Raw genomic sequence first — 24,134 nt, 5'->3', positions numbered from 1 at the left:
TGATGTGAATGTGAGCCAGATGGAGTTGTTGCAGTGAGCAGGGGGTGGGGGGGGGGGGAGATTCTTTTTCTGGGAAAGAAAGCAGAAAAATAGCTGCATTGATATGTCATTCCAGCAGACAGGGTTGAGGTACAATCTGTTCTGACTGCATTGCTTGGGATGTGGAAGCAGCCAAACAGCCTCTGCAATTCCTTTTGATCAAATCTCCGTGAAAGATAAGTGTCATGCCCTGCTCCCTGCAGCTGCGGAGGGAGTGCCCTGTTACTGAACGAGGCTGGCTCAAAGGCTGGGGGGCACTGAGGTGAGAGTTTGCTCCAGAGGTGAGCAGGAAACACAGCTTCTCTCCCTCCCTCGCCCCCACCCCCCCCCCCCCCCCCCAAAAAAATACTCCTCCAGAGAAAACACCAAGGAGGAGGGTCTCCTGTCCACTCCCCTGTGCTTGGAACAGGAATCCAAACTGAGGTTCAGGCACCAAAGCAAGGGTTTGCTGGCTGCTTGTCCGGGCAGGCAGAGCCGATGCAAATCGTTTCCAATCGGCGAGGAATGGCAGAGGGGGATAGTGGTGACTGCTCACGGTGATCAGTGCTGACAATGTCGGAGGTGAGTGATCGGCTCTCAACTCAACTGTGTCCGTGGGGTGAAGCTGGCAGCATTGCGGGGGTGGGTGGAGGTGGTGGTGGGGGGGGGGGGGTGAAAGTTTATTATGTGCGAATTATCTCTCGAAAGAAACTTCCTGCTCATTTTCAATCAGTGTGGGACAACTTGCCACCAAGATTTTGTGATTCTTTGAGTCAGCTGGATTCTTTACCAGGGTTTTAATTCCTGCTGTGTCTGTGCATGTGGAGGCAATAATGGATATCCAGTGTGTAAAAAATATATATTGTCTGTTCCAACACCTCACTTTTGGTTCTTTATTCATTTTGCCATTTATTTGGGATTATCTGTCTCCCCAATTTTTTGTTTTGTCCTAAACTTTATTTTGTTTGGGGTGGGGTAAATCTCATTGAAATATCCTTGGGAGGGAGGAGGTGTATTTCTTTTTGAGTGTGTGTATGTTTTTGTCTTTTAGGTTTACCGAAACAATCAGCTTCATTAGTTTCACGTTAAGCCTGACAGAATGTGCTTTTGCCGGTGTGTGTGTGTGTGTTTTTTGTTTAACTCCTTGAGCCGGGTCCTTAATCTGAACGGGTTTTCCGTGAGCTTGTATGGATTTGTCAGCAGCCCCAGATGTGACAAGATCATCTAGAGATAGAGGGGAAGTGGTGGGGGTGGGGGCAGGGGGTGGTTCTGATATTAATCAGCACGTAGCTCCCAGCTAAACTTTCTGATGTGCTGTGCACTAACATGTTTTTCTCATTTACCACTCTGCCACAGTCCTACTGGGTGCTCTCTCTCTCTCTCTGTCTATAGTGGCAGTAGCAAGCTGACTGTACAACATACAGGTGACAACTTGCTGTGTACATTGCTTATTCTGCAAGAAGCCCAAATGTGAGGCTATTTTCCAATCTCCCAAAGCCTGAGTCAATTGCATACGATAGTTTCAACTTCTATCTCTTTTTTCTCTCTCTCTCTCGAGCAATTTTGGATTCGGGTTTCACATCAGAATTACATCCTCAGACCCTGCACTCTCGGTAAAATACACTAGATTAACCAGCCCTCCTTACTTAACTGTCATTACACACCTCAATTATTAGATTGGGGGGAGATTAACTCACTCGAGGCTGGCAGGTGGAGTTTCAGTAAAATCTGAAAAGCTTTTAATTGTCCCCACGGCCTTTTTTTTTGTTTCTGTGTAAAACTTTTTCTCAGACTGGGCTAAAGGCGTTTAAACCTCTCGCTGAACAGCCATGAACTGACATCTGTTCAGTCCAAAACAGATGGATCTGCAGTACCTGAAGCTCTAACTCAGTTTAATATGCATAGCTTTACGGCCTGCTTAAATAAATGGATCTCCGCTACGCCAGATATGTGATGTGACTGATGTAAATTTGTTTCTGAAAAGTTTCGACTTAAGAAGCCCTGTGGCCGCGAGTCATTAGTTAATATTGTCCCATATTATGGCCGGGCAAATTTGCAGATGCTGAGTTGCTGCGACTTAATCCGTTTTAATACTTTGTGAGTGTATTTCTTTAGGCTCCTGCACTGGTATCTTGCTACTGCAAGCCTGACAATTAGCATGTTCAAACATTATGAAGCTGGGACATCAGTTTGAATATTGCTATGCATAGACTATATTAAAATGGACTGAAGTACGGCTTTACGCAGCCAATAACCCTAAAATGGACCTGTAATCCAAGTAGCATAAACCTCATAGTATTACAATCTTGCACAGACAGGTCACTTGCTCAAGGCACTAGTGCCAAGTTCCGTATTAAAGGGAAGAAACAGAACTACGGTATAGAATCATACAGTGCAGAAAGAGGCCATTTGGCCCATGGAGCCAGTACCAAACACAATCCCACTCAGGCCCTACCCCCATATTCCTACATATTTATCCACTAATCCCTCTAACCTGCGCATTTCAGGACACTAAGGGGCAATTTTAGCACAGCCAGTCAACCTAACCCACGCATCTTTGGACTGTGGGAGGAATGATGGAACTCCCAGCCACCTGACGAAGGGACAGCTTGTCCCAAAAGCTTGGGGCTTTTGCTCCAAATAAGCCTGTTTGGACTTTAAGTGGGTGTTGTGGGATTTCTTTCTGTGGGAGGAAACCAGAGCACCTGGAGGAAACTCGTGCAGACCTGGGGAAAATGTGCAAACTCCACACAGACAGTGACCCAAGCTGGGAATCGAACCCAGGTCCCTGGAGCTGTGAAGCAGCAGTGCTAACCTCTGTGCTACCGTGCCGCCCGTAAAATCAAAGTGGAGAATGTGGGAGTATGTCTTTGTTTAATTCCATTAAAGTACATCTGTAATAACATATATCTATAAGGGTCCACAAATCCAGTGTTTCCTAAGATGCGTTTGATTTCCACTCGCAGCCCCGAGTTATCAATGTGCCAAAGCGTGTTAACTGCTAAATGGCTCAATATCAAAGACTATTGTAGCTGTTGACTGAGATGGACCATAGATTGAAGTTTGAACTGTGATCAAAGTGACTTTAAGCAGACTATGGGGGTTTGAGGAAGAATGAAGAATTTGGTGTAGTTTCAATAATTATCTACAACTGAAAAGCCAGTGACGGAGCAGAGTGAGAACTAGGCAGGGGCATTTTTTACATTAAAATTAAAACTTGGACACACAAAACAGAAACATTGCAAGTGAATGTCAAAAGTATTAAAAAAGGTGGTGTGATGCACATCATTTGAAGTCCGCTACCTTTCTCAGCCGGTTTTGCTTTCATGTGTAAACTGTACCATTAGTGATTAAAGAATATTTAGGTTTGAGGAATATTTGTGATTTGTGGAATATTTGTAAGGATCTCTGAGAAACCGTGTGGACACAGAATCAGTTGCAGGCAGAGAATGCAATGATTTGAGACGAAGAGGCGCACACTACGGTTTTTAATCATTTAAAAAATCTCAGATTCTCAGTCAATAATTTGGGCCACCTCTTCTGTAACCGACCATTTACACGCTCGCTTTTATATTTCTTCAGCCAATACAATGAAAAAGAAATGCAGAGTCATTTTATATTCGTGGAGCACAGGAACATACTTTTGTATGGTCAAACATATGTCCCAAATATGTTAGCTGGTATTTATTATGGTTGGAGACAGAATTTCTTTTACAAGTTTGACTTGCAGTTTGGATCCGTCACCTAACTCGTAAGACCATAAGAAATAGGTACAGGCGTAGGCTGTTTGGCCCCTCGAGACTTCTCCGCCACTCAATAGGATCTGACATTCCTCACATCCACACTCCTGACCTCCCTTGGTTCCCTTACTGATCAAAAATCTATCTATCTCAGCCTTAAATATACACAAGGACTCTGCCCCCCTCAGCTCTCTGTGACAAGGAGTTCCAAAGACTGTCAACAAGAAGAAATTCTCCTCATCTCAGTCTTAAATTAGCACCCCTTTATTCTGACACTTTGACACTGTTTTAGCATGTAAAATTGCACGTACTTTTCCCCCCTGTTTGACTGCTCCTGTTTTTGTTACAAAAAATGTACTTCCTGCATGAAATAACCTTAACAAACTGACTGTTCTCACCTGTAACCTATGGTGAATCGGACAGTGATCCCCCAGCCACCACTTACTAGCAGTTACAAACATCTTCAAAGATAAAGTTTAACGTTTGAGGGAAGGATATATTTCTTTGTCTTGCAAATTGCTGCTTTAATGGTGGCACAGTGGTCAGCACTGCTGTGTTATGGTGCCAGGGACCCAGGTTTGATTCCTGGTTTGGGTCACTGCCTGTGCGGAGTCTGCATGTTCTCCCCGTGTCTGTGTGAGATTCCTCCAGGTGCTCCGGTTTCCTCCGAAAGGTGCATTGGCCAGCTAAATTCTCCCTTAATGTATCCAAACAGGTGCCAGAGTGTGGTGACTAGGGGATTTTCACAGTGACTTCAGTGCAGTGTTAACATAAGTCTGCTTGTGACATTAATGAATGAATAAATAATTAATTAAATGTTGGACCTTGCTGCAGTTATAATCAACTGCAGTAGTTGTCAGATGTACCGGTGAAATTTCTTTTTCTACATCTGGAGCCAATGGTTACATTACATTTTAATGTGGGAACATGCCTTAACTGAATTGTAATTAAATATTGTGCAGGTTTTTGAGCTCGTAAACGTACAGTGGTCTACAGAAATGCAAGCAGCTATTGTTGCAGTGGCTGTGGGCAATTTCCACATGCCTTGGGTGAAATACTTTCTCCGTCCCTACTTCCCCATGTCCCCATGCTGGCTGCCTCAAACCTTTTCTTCATGATGCTGTACTGAAAGGTGACAAAGTATCTGAAGAATGGAATACCTTTGATCTCAGTCTTAGCGTCAGGTGTGGAGTGAGGTCCACAGTCTGCTCCATAACATGGCTAATCCTCCACCTTCAGTGTACTCCTTACAGTGTCCGTGTGATCTGCTTTCTCCCATTGCACTCACCGGTTGTCCTTGAACTCTCTGATTCGGCTTCTCTCGTCTTGAGGCTGTGACCAATGATGACGGAGGCTGCCCAAGCTTATGTCACATCAGATCTCGCAGCCTCCTGGACAGAAGACGTTCATGGCATCAGCCTGGGCTAGGGTCAGGGCTGGAGGCACAATCCTAGTCAGTTTTCCCACCCTGTCCCTTGCAGCTTTTTTAATTTGGATGCTCCGGAAACAGACACAGAATGTATGCAGTCTTTGCTTCTTTTTTACAAAATATCATTGCATGTGAATTTGTGTGAATCAAGTTTGCATTTGAAAAAGTCTAATACAGATGGAAAATACACAGTAAATGGCAGAGGGATCTGGGTGTTCAGGTACACAAGTCATTGAAAGGTGCAACGCAGGCGGAGAAAGTAGTCAAGAAGGCATAAGGCATGCTTGCCTTCATCAGCCGGGGCACTGAGTTTAAAAATTTGGCAAGTCACGTTGCAGCTTTGTAGAACATTAGTTAGGCCACACTTGGAACTTTGTGTCCAGTTCTGGTCGCCACACTACCAGAAGGATGTGGAGGCTTCGGAGAGTCTACAGAAAAGATTTACCAGGATGTTGCTTGTTTTGGAGGGCATTAGCTATGAGGAGAGGTTGGAGAAACTTGGTTCGTTCTCACTGGAATGATGGAGGTTGAGGGGTGATCTGATAGAAGTCTACAAGATTATGAGAGGCATGGACAGAGTGGATAGTCAGAAGCTTTTTCCCAGGGTGGAAGAGCCAATTACTAGGGGGCACAGGTTTAAGGTGCGAGGGGCAATGTTTAAAGGAGATGTACGACGCACGTTTATTACTCAGAGGGTGATGGGTGCCTGGAATTTGCTGCCAGGGAAGGTAGTGGAAGCAGATACGATAGTGACTTTTAAGGAGTGTTTTGACAAATACATGAATAGGATGGGAGTAGAGGAAAATGATCCCCAGAATGGTAGGGGGTTTTTAGTTCAGTTGGGCAGCATGGTTGGTGCAGGCTTGGAGGGGCGAAGGGCCTGTTCCTGTGCTGTAATTTTCTTTGTTCTTGTTCTTTGAAGCTTCTGCTTTTTGTTTTAGCTCTGAACCAAATCTTCAATGTTTCCGAGCTTGCCATGGGTACACTGCCACTTTATGGAAGTGTGTATTCCAAGGTTACAGCAATAACGAGGAAAAAGTACAACGAACAACTGAGCAGACGTTTATGGTTGAGATGAATGAGTGTACTATCTCTGGAGTGACATTTATATACGAGGAAAGCTAACTTTAGTTGGAGAAGAGTCCAGTATCTTTTGATGCAGTGTTCAAATCCATGTTCTTTCTGCCTATGCCGTGTCTATCTTACGTGAAGTCATTGCTTCATGATCTGACATTTGAGTCTGGTGTCCATAATTCATCCAGAGCTGCTGATATTTTAATACGTTTTATGCTCAGAATTATGACAAGTGAATTGTTTGAATGCATTAACTTGAGAAACCTATCGTACACTGGGCGCCATGGTGGTACAATGGTTAGCACTGCTGCCTCAGCAGCGCCAGGGACCTGGGTTCAATTCCAGCCTTGGGTGACTGTCTGTGTGGAGCTTTCACGTTCTCCCCGTGTCTACGTGGGTTTCCTCCGGATGCTCGGTTTGCTCACACAGTCTGAAAGATGCGCTGGTTAGGTGCATTGGCCATGCTAAATTATGCCTTAACGTCAGAGGGATTCGTAGGGCACATACGTGAGATTACTGGGATGGGGACTGGGTGGAATGCTCTGTTAAGGAGTCGGCGCATACTTTTTGGGCCGAATGGCCTCTTTTTGCACCGGAGGGATTTTATGAAATTCTATGCAAAACAAAATTAATTGTCCATTCCAAGCTCCCCAGTCACCCTGGTTGGTGATGTGAGGTAACATTCGCTACAAGCAAATGAACAAATGGGGTGGCCTCAATGCCAAGTTGTTGAAGTATTCTTTAATGAAGTGTGCCAGCCAAGAAAAAGGTTCATTCAAGCTGTTATCTTAATCTTACAACGTTAGATTGCTTTTTAAGAAAACCACTCCAGCAATTGACTTGACCTAATTGTGCACTATTTAGCAGTCAGGACGTTTATTGTAAAAGTTCAGCAGTCACATCTCAGCAATGATCTTTTTGTTAGTACTATTTGCATGGGGCAAGTTCCAGATTTATTTGTGGTGTCATAAATGTGAAACTATATCAAGCAGAATTAATAAATTATTAGCTAATGTCACTAAAAACTATTGGCATTACAAGCTGTAACCAGAATTTTTGATTTTAGAGTGTATTTAAATTCCAAATTGAATAAATGTTTACTATGTAAGCACTTGAAACCCATTACATGCACTTATGTTTTTCTCATGAGAACTATCTTTTTCTGAAAGCAACATGAACACATTAATCAATATTATGGGATGTGATGCTTTAATTGCTGTAAAATGTGTTGGTAATGTTGACTAGGATGTGCTAACACTTCCAATGATAACATTTATTATAATGTTATTCATCTGTTGGTTTTAACTCTGCAGAATAAATTTTGGAAGTTTCCTTTGTGGTGGCCCGGTAGATATATCGCTGCAGGGGTAGGCATGGGAAGTTTTCCTGTGGCATTCCTTAGACTCAGTGAAAGAATTCCACCAGGTCTCGCCTCCGTTCAATGCCCTGGATTTCCTGGGACCCGCCTCAGCCTAGTCCTATAGTAGGCACACGGCCCACGTGACAATGTTAACCATGAGAGATTGAGACACCCTGTCTAGTTCTGTTGGTCGAGCCATCAAGTAGGGTACCAGAAGAAAGTTGGCTTCTTTGTCAAGACCTCTGCAGAGTAGAGCAAGGCTGAAAATCGTGACCTTCCTGGGAACTGAGTCTTCATGAAATGCTCCATCTTTGGGCCTTGTGACTTTCTGGCTGCTGTTTATCAGTAATAAATGGGGTGGCACAATGGTTAGCACTGCTGCCTCACAGCTCCAGAGACCCAGGTTCGATTCCGACCTCGGGTAACTGTGTGGAGTTTGCACATTCTCACCGTGTCTGCACGGGTTTCCTCCGGGTGCTCCAGTTTCCTTCCACCATCCAAAGATTTGCAGGTTAGGCGGATTGGCCGTGCTAAATTGTCCCTAAGTGTCCTAAAGTTAAATGGATTGGCCATTGTAAATGTGTGGGGTTGTGGAGATAGGGTGGGGAGAGGGCCTGGTATGATACTCTGACAGAGAGTTAGTGCAGACACAATAGACCAAGTGGCCTCTTCTTCACTACAGGGATTCTATTACGCTATTCTAATAGCCACCAGACTCTGCTTTTCACTGGTTTGCTTGTTTCCAACATGCTAGGGTTACCCTAGAGTCTGTAGAACTTGAAGATTAAACTTCTGAACATTGCTATGAGCAACACAGGAGAAAGATTATTGAGACATCTATTTTTCTACTTTTTAAACATCTTTATTTTTCTAAATGTTGGAGATAGACGAAAAGGTTGGGCAGGGAGGGGGGCGTTGGAGGGGAGGGGATGTAATGAAAGTTCCAGGAATAGATACAAGGAGCATTGGTAAATTATGCAAAGCCCAGACAGAGTTATCATCAGGAGCATGCAGGCCACGGAAGTGAACCATAGAATCCCGACAAAGCAGAAAGAGGCCATTCGACCCATCGAATCTGCCCTGAATCTCCAAAACAGAATCCCGCCCAAGCTCTCCACTTCACCCTAACCCTGTAGCCCCTGCACATCTACCATGGCTAATCCACCTAATCTGCACATCTTTGGACTGTGGGAGGAAACTGGAGCACCTGGAGCAAACCCACGCAGACACTGGGAGAATGTGCAAACTCCGCACGGACAGTGACCCAAGGCCAGAATCAAACTCAATGATCAGTATCTGGAAAGCCACAAGAATTCGCATCATGTATGGACATTCATGGGAGGAAAATTGCTTTGCTGTGTTATATTGCCTCACAAAGAGGCTACCATTGTGTAAATTACCTGTTAATTTGTATCTGTTGGGGTTCCTGACACAGAAAACTATCAATCTTGAATCACACTGTTGTGAAATCTATAGCAGATACAATCTATCCATGCCCAATACAAAGTTCATATACGCCTCTGGTGCGACACCCCCATTTACCTTCTCACAAAGATCATTAGGGATGGTTTATTACTATCCGAGGCATGGTGACTCCCAAGAGTACTGGATTTTCAACTGGTTGGTTGTGAATATTACCATTGTGGAACATTGCACTTCCAACACCCCAGAGACACTTTAGGCAGCAGGAAGTTAGTTTGTGAGCTGAGTTTATCGAATTCCAGCGCCTCCGGTCTCCTCCTCCCCCCCACCCCCAACTCACCATTACGGCGCTACCCCTCTAATGTTGCCCATCCAGTCATCAATGGCTGTCTGTGTGGAGTTTGCATGTTCTCCCGTTCTCCCTGTGTCTGTGTGGGTTTCCTCTGGATGTTCTGGTTTCCTCCCATGCTCCAAAGACGTGCTGGTTAGGTGGGTTGGCCATGGTAAATTGCTGTTCAGGGCCCCAAGATGTTTAGGTTAGATGGATTAGCCATAGTAAATGTCTGGGGTTGCAAGGATATGATGGGAGAGGGGGCCTGGATAAGATGGTCTAAGAGAGTTGGTGCAGACCTGATGGGCCAAATGGCCTCCTTCTGCACGTAGGGATTCTATGACACCCTGGGGTATTTCAGAGCTGATTGGCTCAAATACTTGGTTATGGGTCAAAAGATGGATTTGATTCCTGTTGTCCATCATCATCAGTTCACTTCAACCTGAAAGAAGTCGCACTTCACTTTTAGCCAAATAAATGGGTTAACCATTTGTGGTAGCAGATAACATCGATTCCGAACTGAAACAGGAATCAATGACTGAGCTGAAACAGTCCATGTCTAGTCTAGCAACTAAGGTTAATCATGATGAATTGCATCACGGAGAATGCATAGTATCCCTGCCATGTTTCCTGTCTATTGTGATGAGGAATATTTACCATGTCAGACCATCACCAGGCCAACCAGTGACTAAGAGTTACATGCAAATAGAAATGAGTCACAGAACGAAAGCATGGACTCGATGGCCTCTAGTAAATTTTATCTGATTTATGTAACATATAACTGTGTTGGCTGTTTACAAGAGTTGATTGCTTGAGTTTTGCCCTGGCTCTTTGTGTTAAGAAGGTAAGTGGAGTTCTAGTCACCCTCCAGAAAATGAACTCCAACTCACGAGAGCAACACGATTCTTGAGCACGATGGACAGTGATGGATTGGAGGTCTGCCTTGTGTAAATCAGGGAAGACTAGATTTCAAATATTTCTTTATGGGAACTTGTGTCTGGCCTGTATGGTGATTATTTTAAATTGTTACAACATGCTCAGAAGCATCCAGTCCAGATGGCATGCAGCCATGATGTGGACTCGGGCTCCCATGTTCTAAGCCTGATTATTATGGAAATTGGGTATCTTTAGGCTCATTTTTATCTCTGATGTCTTTACACACACTGTCATTTACGTCACAGGAGAAGGCCATTTGGCCCGATGAGTCCATGCCAGATTTCATGGACGGCTAGTTCTAGGTCATTGCCATTGGATACAAACAAAACATTCTTCCTGTTAATGATAGGATGGGGATTGATTTAAACCCAACTAATGTCTCCTGTCCATAAACAGAAAGGTGTTTTGATTTGCTTGCCCCTTTATAATAAGCAGTGGCATGTTTCTGAACCTTTCAGGTTTGGTGTCATCCAATTTTTTAATTAATAATCTAGCAGCAAACTTGAGGTAAACTCTTAAGAATAGAAGGGTAGCAATGTTGCCTTCTGTGCATTCATGTAGTACAAGACAGAGAAAAGATTGATTTACAGAACAAAGACCACACAGAAAATAATTATTGGCCGTAACGTTACTGGATTGGGATGGTACCCCATAGGTACGCTGGGGAATCCCTCTTGGATCTCCCCAGGTAAAGGTTTGTAGGACAATTGCCCTGAAACTTGTCGTATGAAGAACGGTTGAGAACTCTGTGTCTGTGCTCATTGGAATTTAGAAGGATGGGGGGGGGGAGATCTTATTGAAACTTACTGTGAGGCCTGGATAGAGTGGATGTGGAGAGGATGTTTCCACTAATAGGAAAAACTAGAACCAGAGGGCACAACCTCAGGCTAAAGGGATGATTAACAGAGATGAGGAGGAATTTCTTCTACCAGAGAGTGTGAATCTGTGGAATTCTTTGCTGCAGAAAGCTGTGGAGGCCAGATCATTGAGTGTCTTCAAATCAGACATAGATAGGTCTTGATTAATAAGGGGTTCAGAGGTAATGGGGAAAAGGCAGGAGAATGGGGATGAGAAAAATATCAGCCATGATTGAATGGTGGAGCAGACTCAATAAGTCAATTGACCTAGTTCTGCTCCTAAGTCTTATTGTCTAAGTACAAACTTCCTCTGGGCAATTGCCCCATGCTGGGGTCCAATTTAAATTGCAAACTTTGGATAGTTCCAGCTATGTTATCCAGAAAGAATTCGAAGAATTAAAACCTCTTCTAACTTTTGTAAAGACCCGGATTGCCGTCCCTCCCATGGGGCTATTCCCACATTCCCGACTTCCCCCTCCTCCTTCCAGCCTGCAGACCTGACCTGACCACATCCCCCACCCACCTGAGGTAGAAAGTGTATATATTTATGTGATATATGTACCTGCAAAATAGCCACATGGGCATTGATGATATACATGTCCAGCAGGGTGAGCATCTTTTGACCATAAAGTTTGTTTTAATTAATTCAGCAGGTGTGGGCATCGCTGGCCTGGTCATCATTTATTGCCCATCACTAATTGCCCGTGAGAAGGTGGTGGTGAGCTGCCTTCTCAAATGGCGACAGTCCCTGAGGTATAGGTGCAGTGTGCCTCTTCCTTCTGCTACCACCCCCCCAACTCGCCCACCCCCAAGGGGAATAGTCACTAGTTGGTCACTGGATTTAATAAGAAAAAGAGATTAATTATCGCAAAACTTATTGATATTGCTGAACGCTACTGAACACAGCATTCAGCAATGTCAATAAATTTTGCGATAATTATTGAGGTGTGAAAGAGTGGTTTCTTTCCTATTAAGTATTTCCCAAATCAAACTTTTATTGTTCCTTCCACTTTTTAAGAGTTTGATTTAAGACCATAAGATCATAAGAATTGGGAACAGGACGAAGCCATTCAGCCCTTCAAGCCTGCTCCACCAGGGCTGATCTAACACTCAATAAATCCACTTCCCTACATTGGCTCTGTAACCCTTAATTCCCCCACTTGATTAGCAACTTACTGATCTCAGCTTTGACAATGTTCAGCTTCCACAGCTTCCTGGGGTAAAGAATTCCAAAGATCCCCTACTCTTTGAGAGAAGAAATTCTTCCTCAAATGTGTCTTAAATGAGCTCCCCTTTACTCTGCGTCAATGACCTCTACACTCCCTCATGACTGGAAACATTCCCCCAACCTTTACTCCATTTAACCCCCTAAAAATCTTATGGAGCAAATTTTACCATCCCACCACCACAGGAATCGGAGCCGGCAAGGGGCTGGACCATGGAAAAGTCTATTGACGTCTGGTGGAATTTTCCAGTTTCGGGAAGAGGAAAGTTCCATCCTACGGCTGGGATTTTATGACTTCACTGGGAGAATTTATGACTTCAACGGAGAATTCCATTATGCGAGCCTCACCCGCTCCGATTTCGGGGCGAGTGAGGCCGGAAAATCCCACCCTACGTGATAATCATATTCGAGAAGGCAGCTCACCACCACTCTCTCAAGGGTAATTAGTGATGGGCAATAAATGATGACCAGGCCAGCGATGAACGCTAGGGTCTCATTCCTCTGAACGCCAAGGAGTGCAGACTCAACCTGTTTAACCTTTCCTCATGTGGCAATCACTCCATACTTGGGATCATCTGAATAAATTCCCTCTTCTGCCTCCAATGACAATATACCTTTCCCTAAATAAGGGGACTTAAACTGCACACGGTATTCTAAATGTGGCCTTAAGAATACTTTGTACAGTTGCAGCAACACCTCATCACTTTTTTCACTCCAGGCACCTTGAGATAAAAGTCAGGGTAACTTTTTGATTGAACTTCTTGCAAAGTGCTGTTCAAATTCTAATAGGTTATTAAGAGTGATCTTATATTTTGGAAACAAATTGTCAGGATTATTTCTTTTGGGTGTGAGGCACTTATTGTTTGGAATGCCTCAGAAGTGTGCCTTTGATGGTGTTCTTATGATTGTGTGCATGGTAGAAACTTTGTATTGCAAAATGCTTGTGCATACTTTTAATTATGGCCTCTTGTGCCAGCACTTATTAATATGAGCAATTTAGGTAATCCATCACTCTAAATGTTTCTAAAGTCTTACTCTAAATGCCCATAAGGAACTTGCATTTAGACACCATTCTACTGTATGTTACTGTCCCTTACATGTTGCTTGAAAAATATTAGTGGTTGATTCTTCTGTGCTTCAGAATCTGTTCAATGATGATTGGTACATTTTTTTCCTCTTAAATTGCTAATACTGAAAGCATTGAAACAAAATTATAGAATTGAGTGTAAGTGTAGATACTTCTTTGAATACAGCAACATTTTCACAAGTTCACTAGGAAGCAGTAAGTTGGTAACGTATCAATAACAATAGATTTTAAATTGTTCATTCTGAGTGATAATGGCAACGTATATTTAACTATTCCATTTAACTTGGGTGGGGTTGGCAGGAGGGCATCCCAATGCAATCTTAGAATCCTTACAGTGCAGAAGGAGGCCATTCGGCCCATTGAGTCTGTACCAAGCACAATTCCACCCAGGCCCTATACTTGTAACACCACATATTTACCCTGTTAATCCCCCTGACATAAGGTCAATTTAGCATGGCCAATCTGCTTAACCCTTTGGAAACCTGAGTACCTGGAGGAAACCCACGCAGACATGAGGAAATGTGGGCGGCACGGTAGCTCAGTGGTTAGCACTGCTTCTTCATGGCTCCAGGGTCCTGGGTTCGATTCCTGGCTCGGGTCACTGTCTGTGTGGAGCTTGCACATTCTTCTCGTGTCTGCATGGGTTTGCTCCAGGTACTCCAGTTTCCTCCCACAGTCCAAAGATGTGCGGGTTAGGTTGATTGGCCGTGCTAAGAAATTGCCCCTTAGCAGCTAGGGATGCGTAGGTTAGAGGGATTAGTGGGTATAATGTGGAGGGATATGGGGGTCGGGCCTGGGTGGGATTGTGTTCAGTGCAGACTCGATGGGCCAAAGGGCCTCTTTCTGCATTGTAGGGTTCTGTGATGCTATTAAATGTGCAAACTTCACACAGACAATGACCTGAGGCCGGAATTGAACCCGGGAACCTGGCCCTGTAAGGTAGCAGTGCCAACCACTATGCCACCTGCATGTGCAGGCATTGATGCTAAAATCCAATTATACAACGTATATTTTAAAACTACTTAATTTGTGATCTTGCACATCATTTTCAAAAATAGGACTTGAAGGAAAAAAATAATATTTTTCTCTATATTAAGCAAAACTAGCATCAAATTTCCATTAGACGAGCCAAGGGAAAATCTTAATTCCTTTAGTTTTCCCCCGTATAACAGCTGCTAGCTTTATTGTCCCACAGCCGGTGTATCAAACCATTGATTTTTCATTCCCAGTGGGCCAAACATCAAACCCACCCCATCTCTTGGAGGGCAATGATTAGGATCTAATCCCACATCAGACTCTCCAATTTAATCCCGCATTTTACTTTCTTATAAAGTATTCTTGACAATGCACTAACACAGTTGTGGCCTTTTTTTTAACCTCCCTTTCGCTCTTGAGGGTCAATGCTCAGCTGATCAAAGTGAAAGTAGCTGACATATTTGAATCAAATTTATACACCAAAAAAAAATGCACTCAAATTAGCAGTGAGGAAGGAAGTGAGTGCGAATGGAGCAGTAAAAGGAAATAAATAGATGACACAGGGAAACGTTAGTATAACTGGTGTCCTACCTCCCACTGTAAATCAGTCCCACAGAACATGAGTTCATTCATAAATTGTGCAACTGAAGCAACCCATGATTTCACAGTTTTGAATGGGATTCAATGGCCGGAATTCTCCCTTCCCACCCGCCACTGGAATTTTAGCAGATGGGTTGTGGAGAATGTGAAATTCCATTGACGGTTGGGCAGGAATTTCCGGCTTTTAAACCAGCGCAGCCGGAGAATTCCACCCAGTATTTGTGAATATCCGTAACAACTTTATATATAAATGAAAGGCAAAATACTGCAAATGCTGGAATCTGAAACAAGAACTGAAAATGCTGGAAAATCTCAGCAGGTCTGACAGCGTCTGTGGAGAGAGACTAGAGCCAACGTTTCCAGTCATGGTGACCCTTCGTCACAGCTTTGTCAGAACTTTATATATCTCGCTCATTATTTTAAGAGTGGATCCTTGATGGGGATATTCCAAATTCCTGGCTTGTATTCTTTTCCCCCTTCCTTGTGTCTATACAACTGTAACTGATGGAAAATATCAGATAAAAGTGAAAAGAGTAAATGCAATGAGTAAGGATTGGTTAGAAGTGGCCAAAATGTACTTGTCATCTGGTACAGGTTTATATTTGGGTTATTGCAATGTTTGGCCAAGTAAGTACCCGTTTCATTGTTAATTATGGTATTTTGTGTAATTATATTTGTATTGCCATTGGTGGCTGCGCTTTCAGTTATTTTGGAAACAAACTCTGGAATGCCTTCCTTACACTCTCTACCTTGCCTGCCACTTTTAACACACTCCTTAAAACCTGCCTCTTTGACCAAACTTTTGGAAATCTGACCTAATATCTCCTTATATGGCTGTTTGCTTCATAGTGCCCTTGTGGGGATGTTTCATTACATTAAAGATGCCGTTTAAATATAAGCTATAATTGCTTATTACTAATCTACGGGCAGCATGGTGGCACGGTGGTTAGCACTGCTACCTCACAGCACCAGGGACCCGGGTTCAATTCCAGCCTCAGGTCACCGCCTGTGTGGAGCTTGCATGTTCTCCCCATGTCTGCTTGGGTCTCCTCCTGGTGCTCTGGTTTCCTTCCACAGTCCAAAGATGTGCGGGTCAGGTTGATTGGCTATGATAAATTGCCCACTAGTGTCAGGCGGACTAGCTAGGGTAATATGTGGGATTATGGGGATAGGGCCTGGGTGGGATTGTTGTCAGTGCAGGCTGGATGAGCTGAATGGTCTCATAAACTTACAGTTTATCTGTTAATCTTATCTGAGATTAGTTGATCCATCCCTGGTTAGAAGTTGCCAAAACCTAGTTGTCTGATATGAGCTTATTTTTGAGTTATTGAATCTTTCCACTTGCATTTAGAAGTAAAGCTTGCGCAAAATTTGGTACGGTCTGAGATTGGGGCCACAACCCTCAGTGTGGGTTGCTATTTTTTTTAAACGCAGTTTTGTTTCAGAATGTCATGACTGAAGTTGGCTTGAGAAATACAGTAGGCAGTAAAAATGTTACCACATGTTTTGAGTCGATTTTTACAACACTGCACTCGCTTTCTTTCTGGAGGCTGCCACATCAAAATAAATCTACAGCGGTCTATTGGTCTTCCTGAACTGCAAAGTGGTTTAAGGAAAATCCCCAGAGAGATGGGCTGCTGGAGATGTTTAAAGCTGAGGGTCCCCCTTAGATCACTGATCCTTGTGTCCGCACTCTACAGCTCAGAATATTTTCTTGCAGTTGAGCAATTGAAAATATAACCTTTGCCATTAGTTCTTGTAATCTGCTCTGCATGACTGTACTTCAGCATGCAAGCCTGTTAAGAATTGTTTTGATCAAAATAGCTCATTTACAACCTTAAACATTAAAATTGCAATATATACAGAAGGCTTCGATGCTGCAGGTTATTCTATATGTTCAAACTCCACCCTAAAGTAAGTGATTGCAATGAATTGTCAATCCACAGTATCCGAATTTTCTGGCTTCTAAGGTATGTAGACTTTGAAGCTTCCCACATCTATTGAAGCATACGGCAGACAAGGAATATCCCTATGTCTGTTCCCATAGCCAGTTTTTGCTGGAAACAGGTCACCAGAGACCAAAGCCTGAGGGGTGTCACTCCACATCAAGCATCTTTGGATACTAAGAGGCAATTTAGAGTGGCCAATCCATCTAACCTGTACATCTTTGGACTGTGGGAGGAAACCGGAACACCCGGGGGAAACCCAAGCAGACACGGGAAGAACATGCAAACTCCACGCAGAGGCCAGAATCGAACCCAGGTCCCTGGTGCCCTGAGGCAGCAACGCTATCCACTGTGCCATCCCAAAACATGACTCCTACCTAGGGCATACTGGAAAGATTTATAAGTTGATAATCTGTTTGGCTACATTATGAATGTACCTCCCATGGCCATCAATTCCTGGAATGGGAATTCCACCTGGAGCATCTGACTGGGACGCTACCCACTGGATCACAAGACCAGGTGGCACCTCCTCAATAATGGGCCCATCCTTAACTATGCCCTTCTACCTTGTGGTAGGGGTATTGTTGTCTTCTCTAGAACACATGGAAAAGAAATAATTTATTGAAATGCTTCATACTCAGCATTTGCAGGTTCATTACTCTCCAGAAAATAATCTGTTCCAATAAAGTTTTGGTGGACTCTGATTCTTAAGATTGTCCCTTTTCCTAGTTCTAAAAGAGTCTTGTGCTTGATTGAAGAAGAGTCTCAATTAAGTTTTTAACTTTAAGTTTATTGATTTGTGTCACAAGTAGGCTTGCATTAACACTGCAATGAATTCACTGTGAAAATCCCCTAGTCGCCACACTCCGGTGCCACACTGAGGGAGAATTTAGTATGACCAATGCACCTAACCAGCACGTCTTTCGGATTGTGGGAGGAAAGAAGGAAGCCCACGAAGACACAGGAAGAACATACAAACTTCACACAGACAATGACCCGAGGCGGAATTTAACCTGGGTCCCTGGTGCTGTGAGGCAGCAGTGCTAACCACTGTGCTGCCGTGCCACTCCGAATTAAAGCCATGATCTTTTCAATCCCATTTTAAATTGGCTTCATTAAAAAAAATGCCTTTACATAAGAGCCATTTACAACCACGAGACAGCCCAAAGTGCAGAACAATAACACACATTCACAGCCGTTGCTGGTGTAACATTGGAAAACACACTGGCCAGTTTTCACATAGAGAGTTCCCGCAAGCAGCAATCACCACGTCATTTCTTCTGTTGGTGATGTTGATTGCAGAATAAATATCTACCAGTGCACTGTGAAAACTCGCCCTGATATTCTTCTAAAGGGGGGTGGGGAGGGTGGGATTTTCCAGCCACGCTTGCCTGTGTGCAGTTTTGGTCGCCGCACTTACGCAAGGATATTTTGGCCTTGGAGGGAGTGCAGAGGAGGTTTACTAGGCTGATGCCGGAGTTGAGGGGGTTGAGCTATGAGGAGAGGCTGAATAAACTAGGCTTGTACTCGTTAGAGTTTAGAAGAATGAGGGGAGATCTCATTGAGACGTATAAGATGATGAATGGGATGGATAGGATAGAGGTGGAGAGACTCTTCCCGCTCAGAAAGGACAATAGGACTAGGGGGCACAGCCTCAAGATAAAGGGGGGTGGTTTAGAACGGAGTTGAGTGAATCTCTGGAATTCTCTGCCCGTTGAAGTGATGGAGGCTGCCTCGCTGAATATTTTTAAGACGCAGGTTGATGGGTTTTTGATAAGCGAGGGGATTAAGGGTTATGGGGAGAGGGCGGGAATGCGGAACTGAGCCACGACAGATCAGCCATGATCTTATTGAATGGCGGGGCAGGCTCAAAGGGCTGGATGGCCTACTCCTGCTCCTATTTCTTATGTTCTTATGCCTCAAATCTGGAAATCTCCACTGGAGATCAACGTGGTCAGCCTCCACCCGCTACAATTCCCGTGGCAGGCGGGACAGGAAAATTCCACCTCCCCCCGGTCTTTTAACCCCCCCACCTGAGCAGTATCTGACTGTGCAGTGCTCCTTCAGTGCTGCACTGGAATCAGTGGAAATTTGTGTGCTTGAGCATCTGGAATGGGACTTGAACCCACAAACTTCTGACTCATCAGACTGTTTGGGATGAGAGACATTAAAATGTCTCAAGTGGACTTAAAAGATCACATGGCATGTTTTGAAATCAGAGCAGAGGAATTCTCCCTGCTGTCCTGGCCAACATCTATCCCTCAACCAATATTTCTAACAGGGTTTATCTGGTTATTGTTCCACTGCAATTTTGTGGGAGCTTGCTGTGTGCAAACCAGCTGTTGTGTTTCTGCATAACAACAGTGACTACTTCTGTGGAGGTGTGACATAGGGGTATTGTCACTGGACAAGCAATTCAGAGACCCAGAGGACCCAGGTTCGAATCCCGCCAAGGCAGAAATCTGAACTCAGTGAAAATTTGGAATTAAATGTCTAATGATGGCCATTGTCAATTGTCAAAAAAGCCTATCTGGTTCACTACTGTCCTTTAGAAAAGGAAATCTGCAGTCCTTACCTGCTCTGGCCTACATGTGACTCCAGAGCCACAGAAATATGGTTGATTCTTCATGCCCTCTGAAATGGCATAATAAACCAATCATTTCAATGGTAATTAAAGATGGGCAGTAGATGCTGGGCCAGCCAGTGACACATGCATAAATCATTATAAAAGCATTGCTGAAAAAAGACATTGGGCAAAATATTCCTGTCCCGCCCGCGACAGGAATTGTGGTGGGTGGGACAAGAACTATGCAAGATCCATTGACCTGGGATGGGATTTTCTGGTCTTGGGGCGGATGCAGCCGGAGAATTCCACTCATTGTCTTAGGGCTTACACTCATCAGGTCAATCACAAGAGTACCAATGTCAGGGGAAACAACAACTTTATACCATATGAGAAGAGAATGCAGTCAGAGAAAACACGTGCATACATTGGGTTAAAGTTTCCAGTCTCACCCGATGCAGTATTTGTGGTGGGTAGGACAAAAAAAGTTTGACGGATCAGTGAAAGGTCTCCTTACCTCGGGTGAAACTTCCAGCCTTCGGGTGGGCAGGATGCGAAAATTCCCCAAATCTGTTTCAGGTAAACAAATCAAGCGATCGCTTTTTTACTAGTTCATTCCACAGGGCAGTGCCTTAACCTATCAAAGTCAAGCTGCCGAGTTTAAATTTCTAACAGTGTTTGGCAGTTAACTGTCATTCACCATCAACTGGTGCATTCTCCAATGGCAACACCTCCTACCCATCAAAATTCACTTCCCCTCAAGTATGAAGCTGTTGTTTCTCTTGATGTTGGTAACATTATAATTTTCCTGACGAGTGTAAGATGAAAAGCTTCGACAAAATCTCTTCTACAGCAACGCTGAAGTTCTGTACGACTAAATGACAACTTCAAAAGTACTAAATTCTTAAGCATTTTTGGGGTATCGTGAGGTTATGAAGGAAACTATAGAAGTGAAATCCTTAAAAGCAGCAGCAGCCGTTAGTCAATTTTTAAGGTCTTCAAAATATGGGATACTGTCATCTTTGATGAATTATCCCATAGCAACAGCTGTAACCAAGTGAACACAATTTTTTTGATACTCCTCAAATGGTTTAGGAGTATCTTCCAGAGAGATTAACCATTGATGAATGTATACTGTCAAAAACATTCTGATTGTAGAGTTGGAGGGGGGGCGGTGGATGGATCATGTAAAGGTCATTTGAAGTCTGGGTGGTAATCTCTGGTTTTCAGGCGAACACAGTCAGAGAATCCCACCCATAGAATTTCAGGATGGTTACAGCACAGAGCGAGGCCATTCAGCCCATTGGGTCTCTGTAAGGGCTACTCTCCTAGTCCCACTCCCCTGTCTTTGTCTCCAAATCTGCATAAAACAAGCTGCTTTCTCAAAAGATCTTTTAGAGACATACTTTTCTCATTTTCAGAAAAGATGGTTTGCTTTTTGTTTGAGATAAGGATATTTCCTGGTGTGCATGGTAATATTTGAACGTTCCGCTCATGACAATTGTGGAATTGTTGTGCTCTGGAAAGAAAATGGGACATGTATTGGCATAGTCATGAGTTTCAATTTTTTTTGAGAAAGGGATTTAACATATTTAATATTTAACTGTGCGTGATGACCATTAGCCTGTGTGTATTGTATAATGTAAACCATTCATAGAACCCCTACACTACAGTAGAGTCCATTCAGCCCACCGAGTTTGTACTGACTCTCTGACAGAGTATCTTACCCAGGCCCTAGCTCCATAACCCACACAATTGAATTACCCTGCTACTTCCCCATCTTGGGACATTAAGGGACAATTTACCATGGTCATTGCACCTAACCTACTTATATTTGGACTGTGGGAGGAAACCAGAGCACCCAGAGGAAACCCACACAGATACAGGGAGAATGTGCAAACTCCACAAAGACAGTTACCCAAGGCCGGGATTGAACCCGGGTTCCCTGGAGCTGTGAGGCAGCACTGCTAACCACTGTGCCACTATGTCACCTGATTAGGGGGGTGTGTGTGTGTGTGTGTGTGTGTTATATACAAGCAGTCTAATTTTGGAGCAACAGTAGAGGAAGGAGGAGAGGTGGCAGCACTGAGGTAATGCTGGTTGCCATTAGTGAACATATGGAAAGTGTTGCACTGTCTTTGGTTGCACCTGGGTTAGACATAGGAGGGGGTACAAAGAGAGATCTTTGGGGACACCAAAGGCAGAGCAGGAAGCAGGCTGTATTCAGGCTACGATTACTTTGTTTCTTTATTTATTAGTGTTACAAGTAGGCTTACATTAACACTACAATGACATTACTATGAAAATCTCGTAGTCGCCACACTCTGGTGCCTGTTCAGGTACACTGAGGGAGTATTTAGCATGGTCAGTGCATCTAACCAGCGCGTCTTTCAGACTGTGGGAGGAAACCTGGAGGAAACCCACACAGACACGTAGAGAATATGGAGACTCTGCACAGACAATGACCCGAGCCAGGAATTAAACCTGGATCCCTGGCGCTGTGAGGCAGCATTGCTAACCACTGTGCCACCGGGATTAGATAGATGCAGTCCCACCCACTGGACAATGATAGAGAGTCGTTCTGGCCCTGTGAAACCTGATTGGAGGAACTCAAACATAGAAGTCCAGGAAAGAGGGTAGCATGAGAACACATCTGAGGCTGCTGGAGGGGTGTGTTGTAACTGGAATGATAACTTGCAAGGATAACATGGTGAAAGGTTGATTTTTGTTTGGAGGAGAGGGAGGTGATGACGGCAGATTTGAAAGAAGAAGGGTGTGGACTGAATGGTCACATGATCAGTGGTGGATTAACCATTAGACTGAGTAGGCTTAAGCCTAGGGGCCCGGAAGGGAGGGAGGGGGGTGCCCGAGAGCAAAAAAGAATTGGTTTAACCCTTTTAAGGGTGAAGAAATTTCCATAACTATACTCTGTGGGTGAATTAATATAACCAATACCTATAAATAGAGGAGCTTCACCCCTGGACTTGTACTACATGCAAATAAATACAAAATAAATGCAAGAGAGAGTTTATTGTCATGCTATAACATGTATACATACATATTTTAGTGCATACTTAGTTACATATAGCACTTTTTTCAACATTCACCCTTACACAGTATTAGTCCCACACCACAGCACGATGACTGTCACCACTGTTCCAGTGCTATCATCAAATTCACCATCATCATCTGATAATCCGCCAATATCAACGTCAAAATCCTCGGCATCTAAATCACTCCCACTATCATCACTGCATAATCCATCATCAAAACCAGTATTGAGTGCATTTACCGCCTGCGAAGATGTCATAACAGACTTTTGTTTGCGCGCCGCCATTGTTGTTTACAAGGCGACAAATGACTCGCTGTCACCACTCACCAGCCAAAGAGTTCGGATTCATTATCATTCACGACACGTGTATGACATCATCACGAAGCTGAAGGAAGAAGGCATCTGATTGGAACAATAGCCTGTTGGTAATCTTGTTTGACCAATCACTGCAGACATGACCAAGACAGATGATGATGTCTCTGTCACTGGGATGTATCGAGCTCTGGCAAGAAGTAAGAACATAAGAAATAGGAGCAGGAGTCGGCCATCTAGCCCTTCGAGCCTGCCCTGCCATTCAATAAGATCATGGCTGATCTGAGGTGGATCAGTTCCACTTTCCCACTTTCTCCCCCATAACCCTTAATTCCCCTGTCTGTCAGAAATTTATCTACCCGTGACTTAAATATATTCAACGAGGCAGCCTCCACCACTTCAATGGGCAGAGAATTCCAGAGATTCACCACCCTCTGAGTGAAGAAATCCCTCCTCAACTCTGTTCTAAACTGCTCCCCCTCCCTTACTTTGAGGCTGTGCCCTCTAGTTCTGGTTTCCTTTCTAAGCGGGAAGAATCTCTCTACCTCTACCCTATCCATCCCCTTCATTATCTTATAAGTCTCTATAAGATCCCCCCTCAGCCTTCTAAACTGCACGAGATGGACTGCACGAGGTGTATCCAAATACATACATTTGCTTTAGAATTTATCTGTCCTTGATGATCACTAAACTGTTCAGGTGAGCGTTCATTTTCGGCACTGAAGAGGATCAAAATCTACTTGCGCTCAGCAATGAGCGATGAGAAACTTAGTCATTTGGTGCTCATGCATATTGAATCAGACACGCTTCGAGCTGTTGATTTACATGCTGTTATTGAAACTTTTGTAAACCAAAAAACACGGAAGCTTTTTAAAGTACAAATGTAAAGAAAACGAAAAATAAATGAATAAAAGGGCTGTGATTGATTCATGTGACTTTATGATATTATACATGTAGTACATTATACATAGTACAACGATATGTTACCTAACGTCACTTTATTCTATTCAACAAAGGGTGGGACAGGGAGCCTTACTAAAGCTCAGCCTAGGGGTCTGGGTGGTCATTAATCCGCCACGGCACGTGATGGTGCATCTTGTAAAGGGGTCACATGACTGGAGTGTGGGCGTTCTCCCCAGAGCATGAGTAGACTGTAAGCTCAGCGAGCAAATGAAGCTTTGTTTGTTATAAGTTCTCGATTGCCAGT

General features: G+C 43.8%; 1 protein-coding gene across 1 annotated transcript in view; it reads left to right on the top strand.

Annotated features, from left to right (window-relative positions):
• The first annotated feature begins 385 nt into the window (after positions 1 to 385).
• The window catches only part of bnc1 (basonuclin zinc finger protein 1), a 108,877-nt gene continuing 85,128 nt past the window's right edge, over positions 386 to 24,134 (top strand). The window contains exon 1 of the mRNA XM_080214004.1: positions 386 to 600. Within this exon, the coding sequence (XP_080070130.1) occupies positions 592 to 600 (9 nt within the window). The 5' untranslated portion in view covers positions 386 to 591. The remainder of the gene's footprint in view (positions 601 to 24,134) is intronic.

This window comes from Carcharhinus amblyrhynchos, chromosome 28 (assembly GCF_965287045.1).
Source record: "Carcharhinus amblyrhynchos chromosome 28, sCarAmb.v2.hapA, whole genome shotgun sequence".
Classification (NCBI taxonomy): domain Eukaryota; kingdom Metazoa; phylum Chordata; class Chondrichthyes; order Carcharhiniformes; family Carcharhinidae; genus Carcharhinus; species Carcharhinus amblyrhynchos.
The sequence above is the reverse complement of the archived record's forward strand: the minus strand, read 5'-3'. Positions and strand labels throughout refer to the sequence as shown.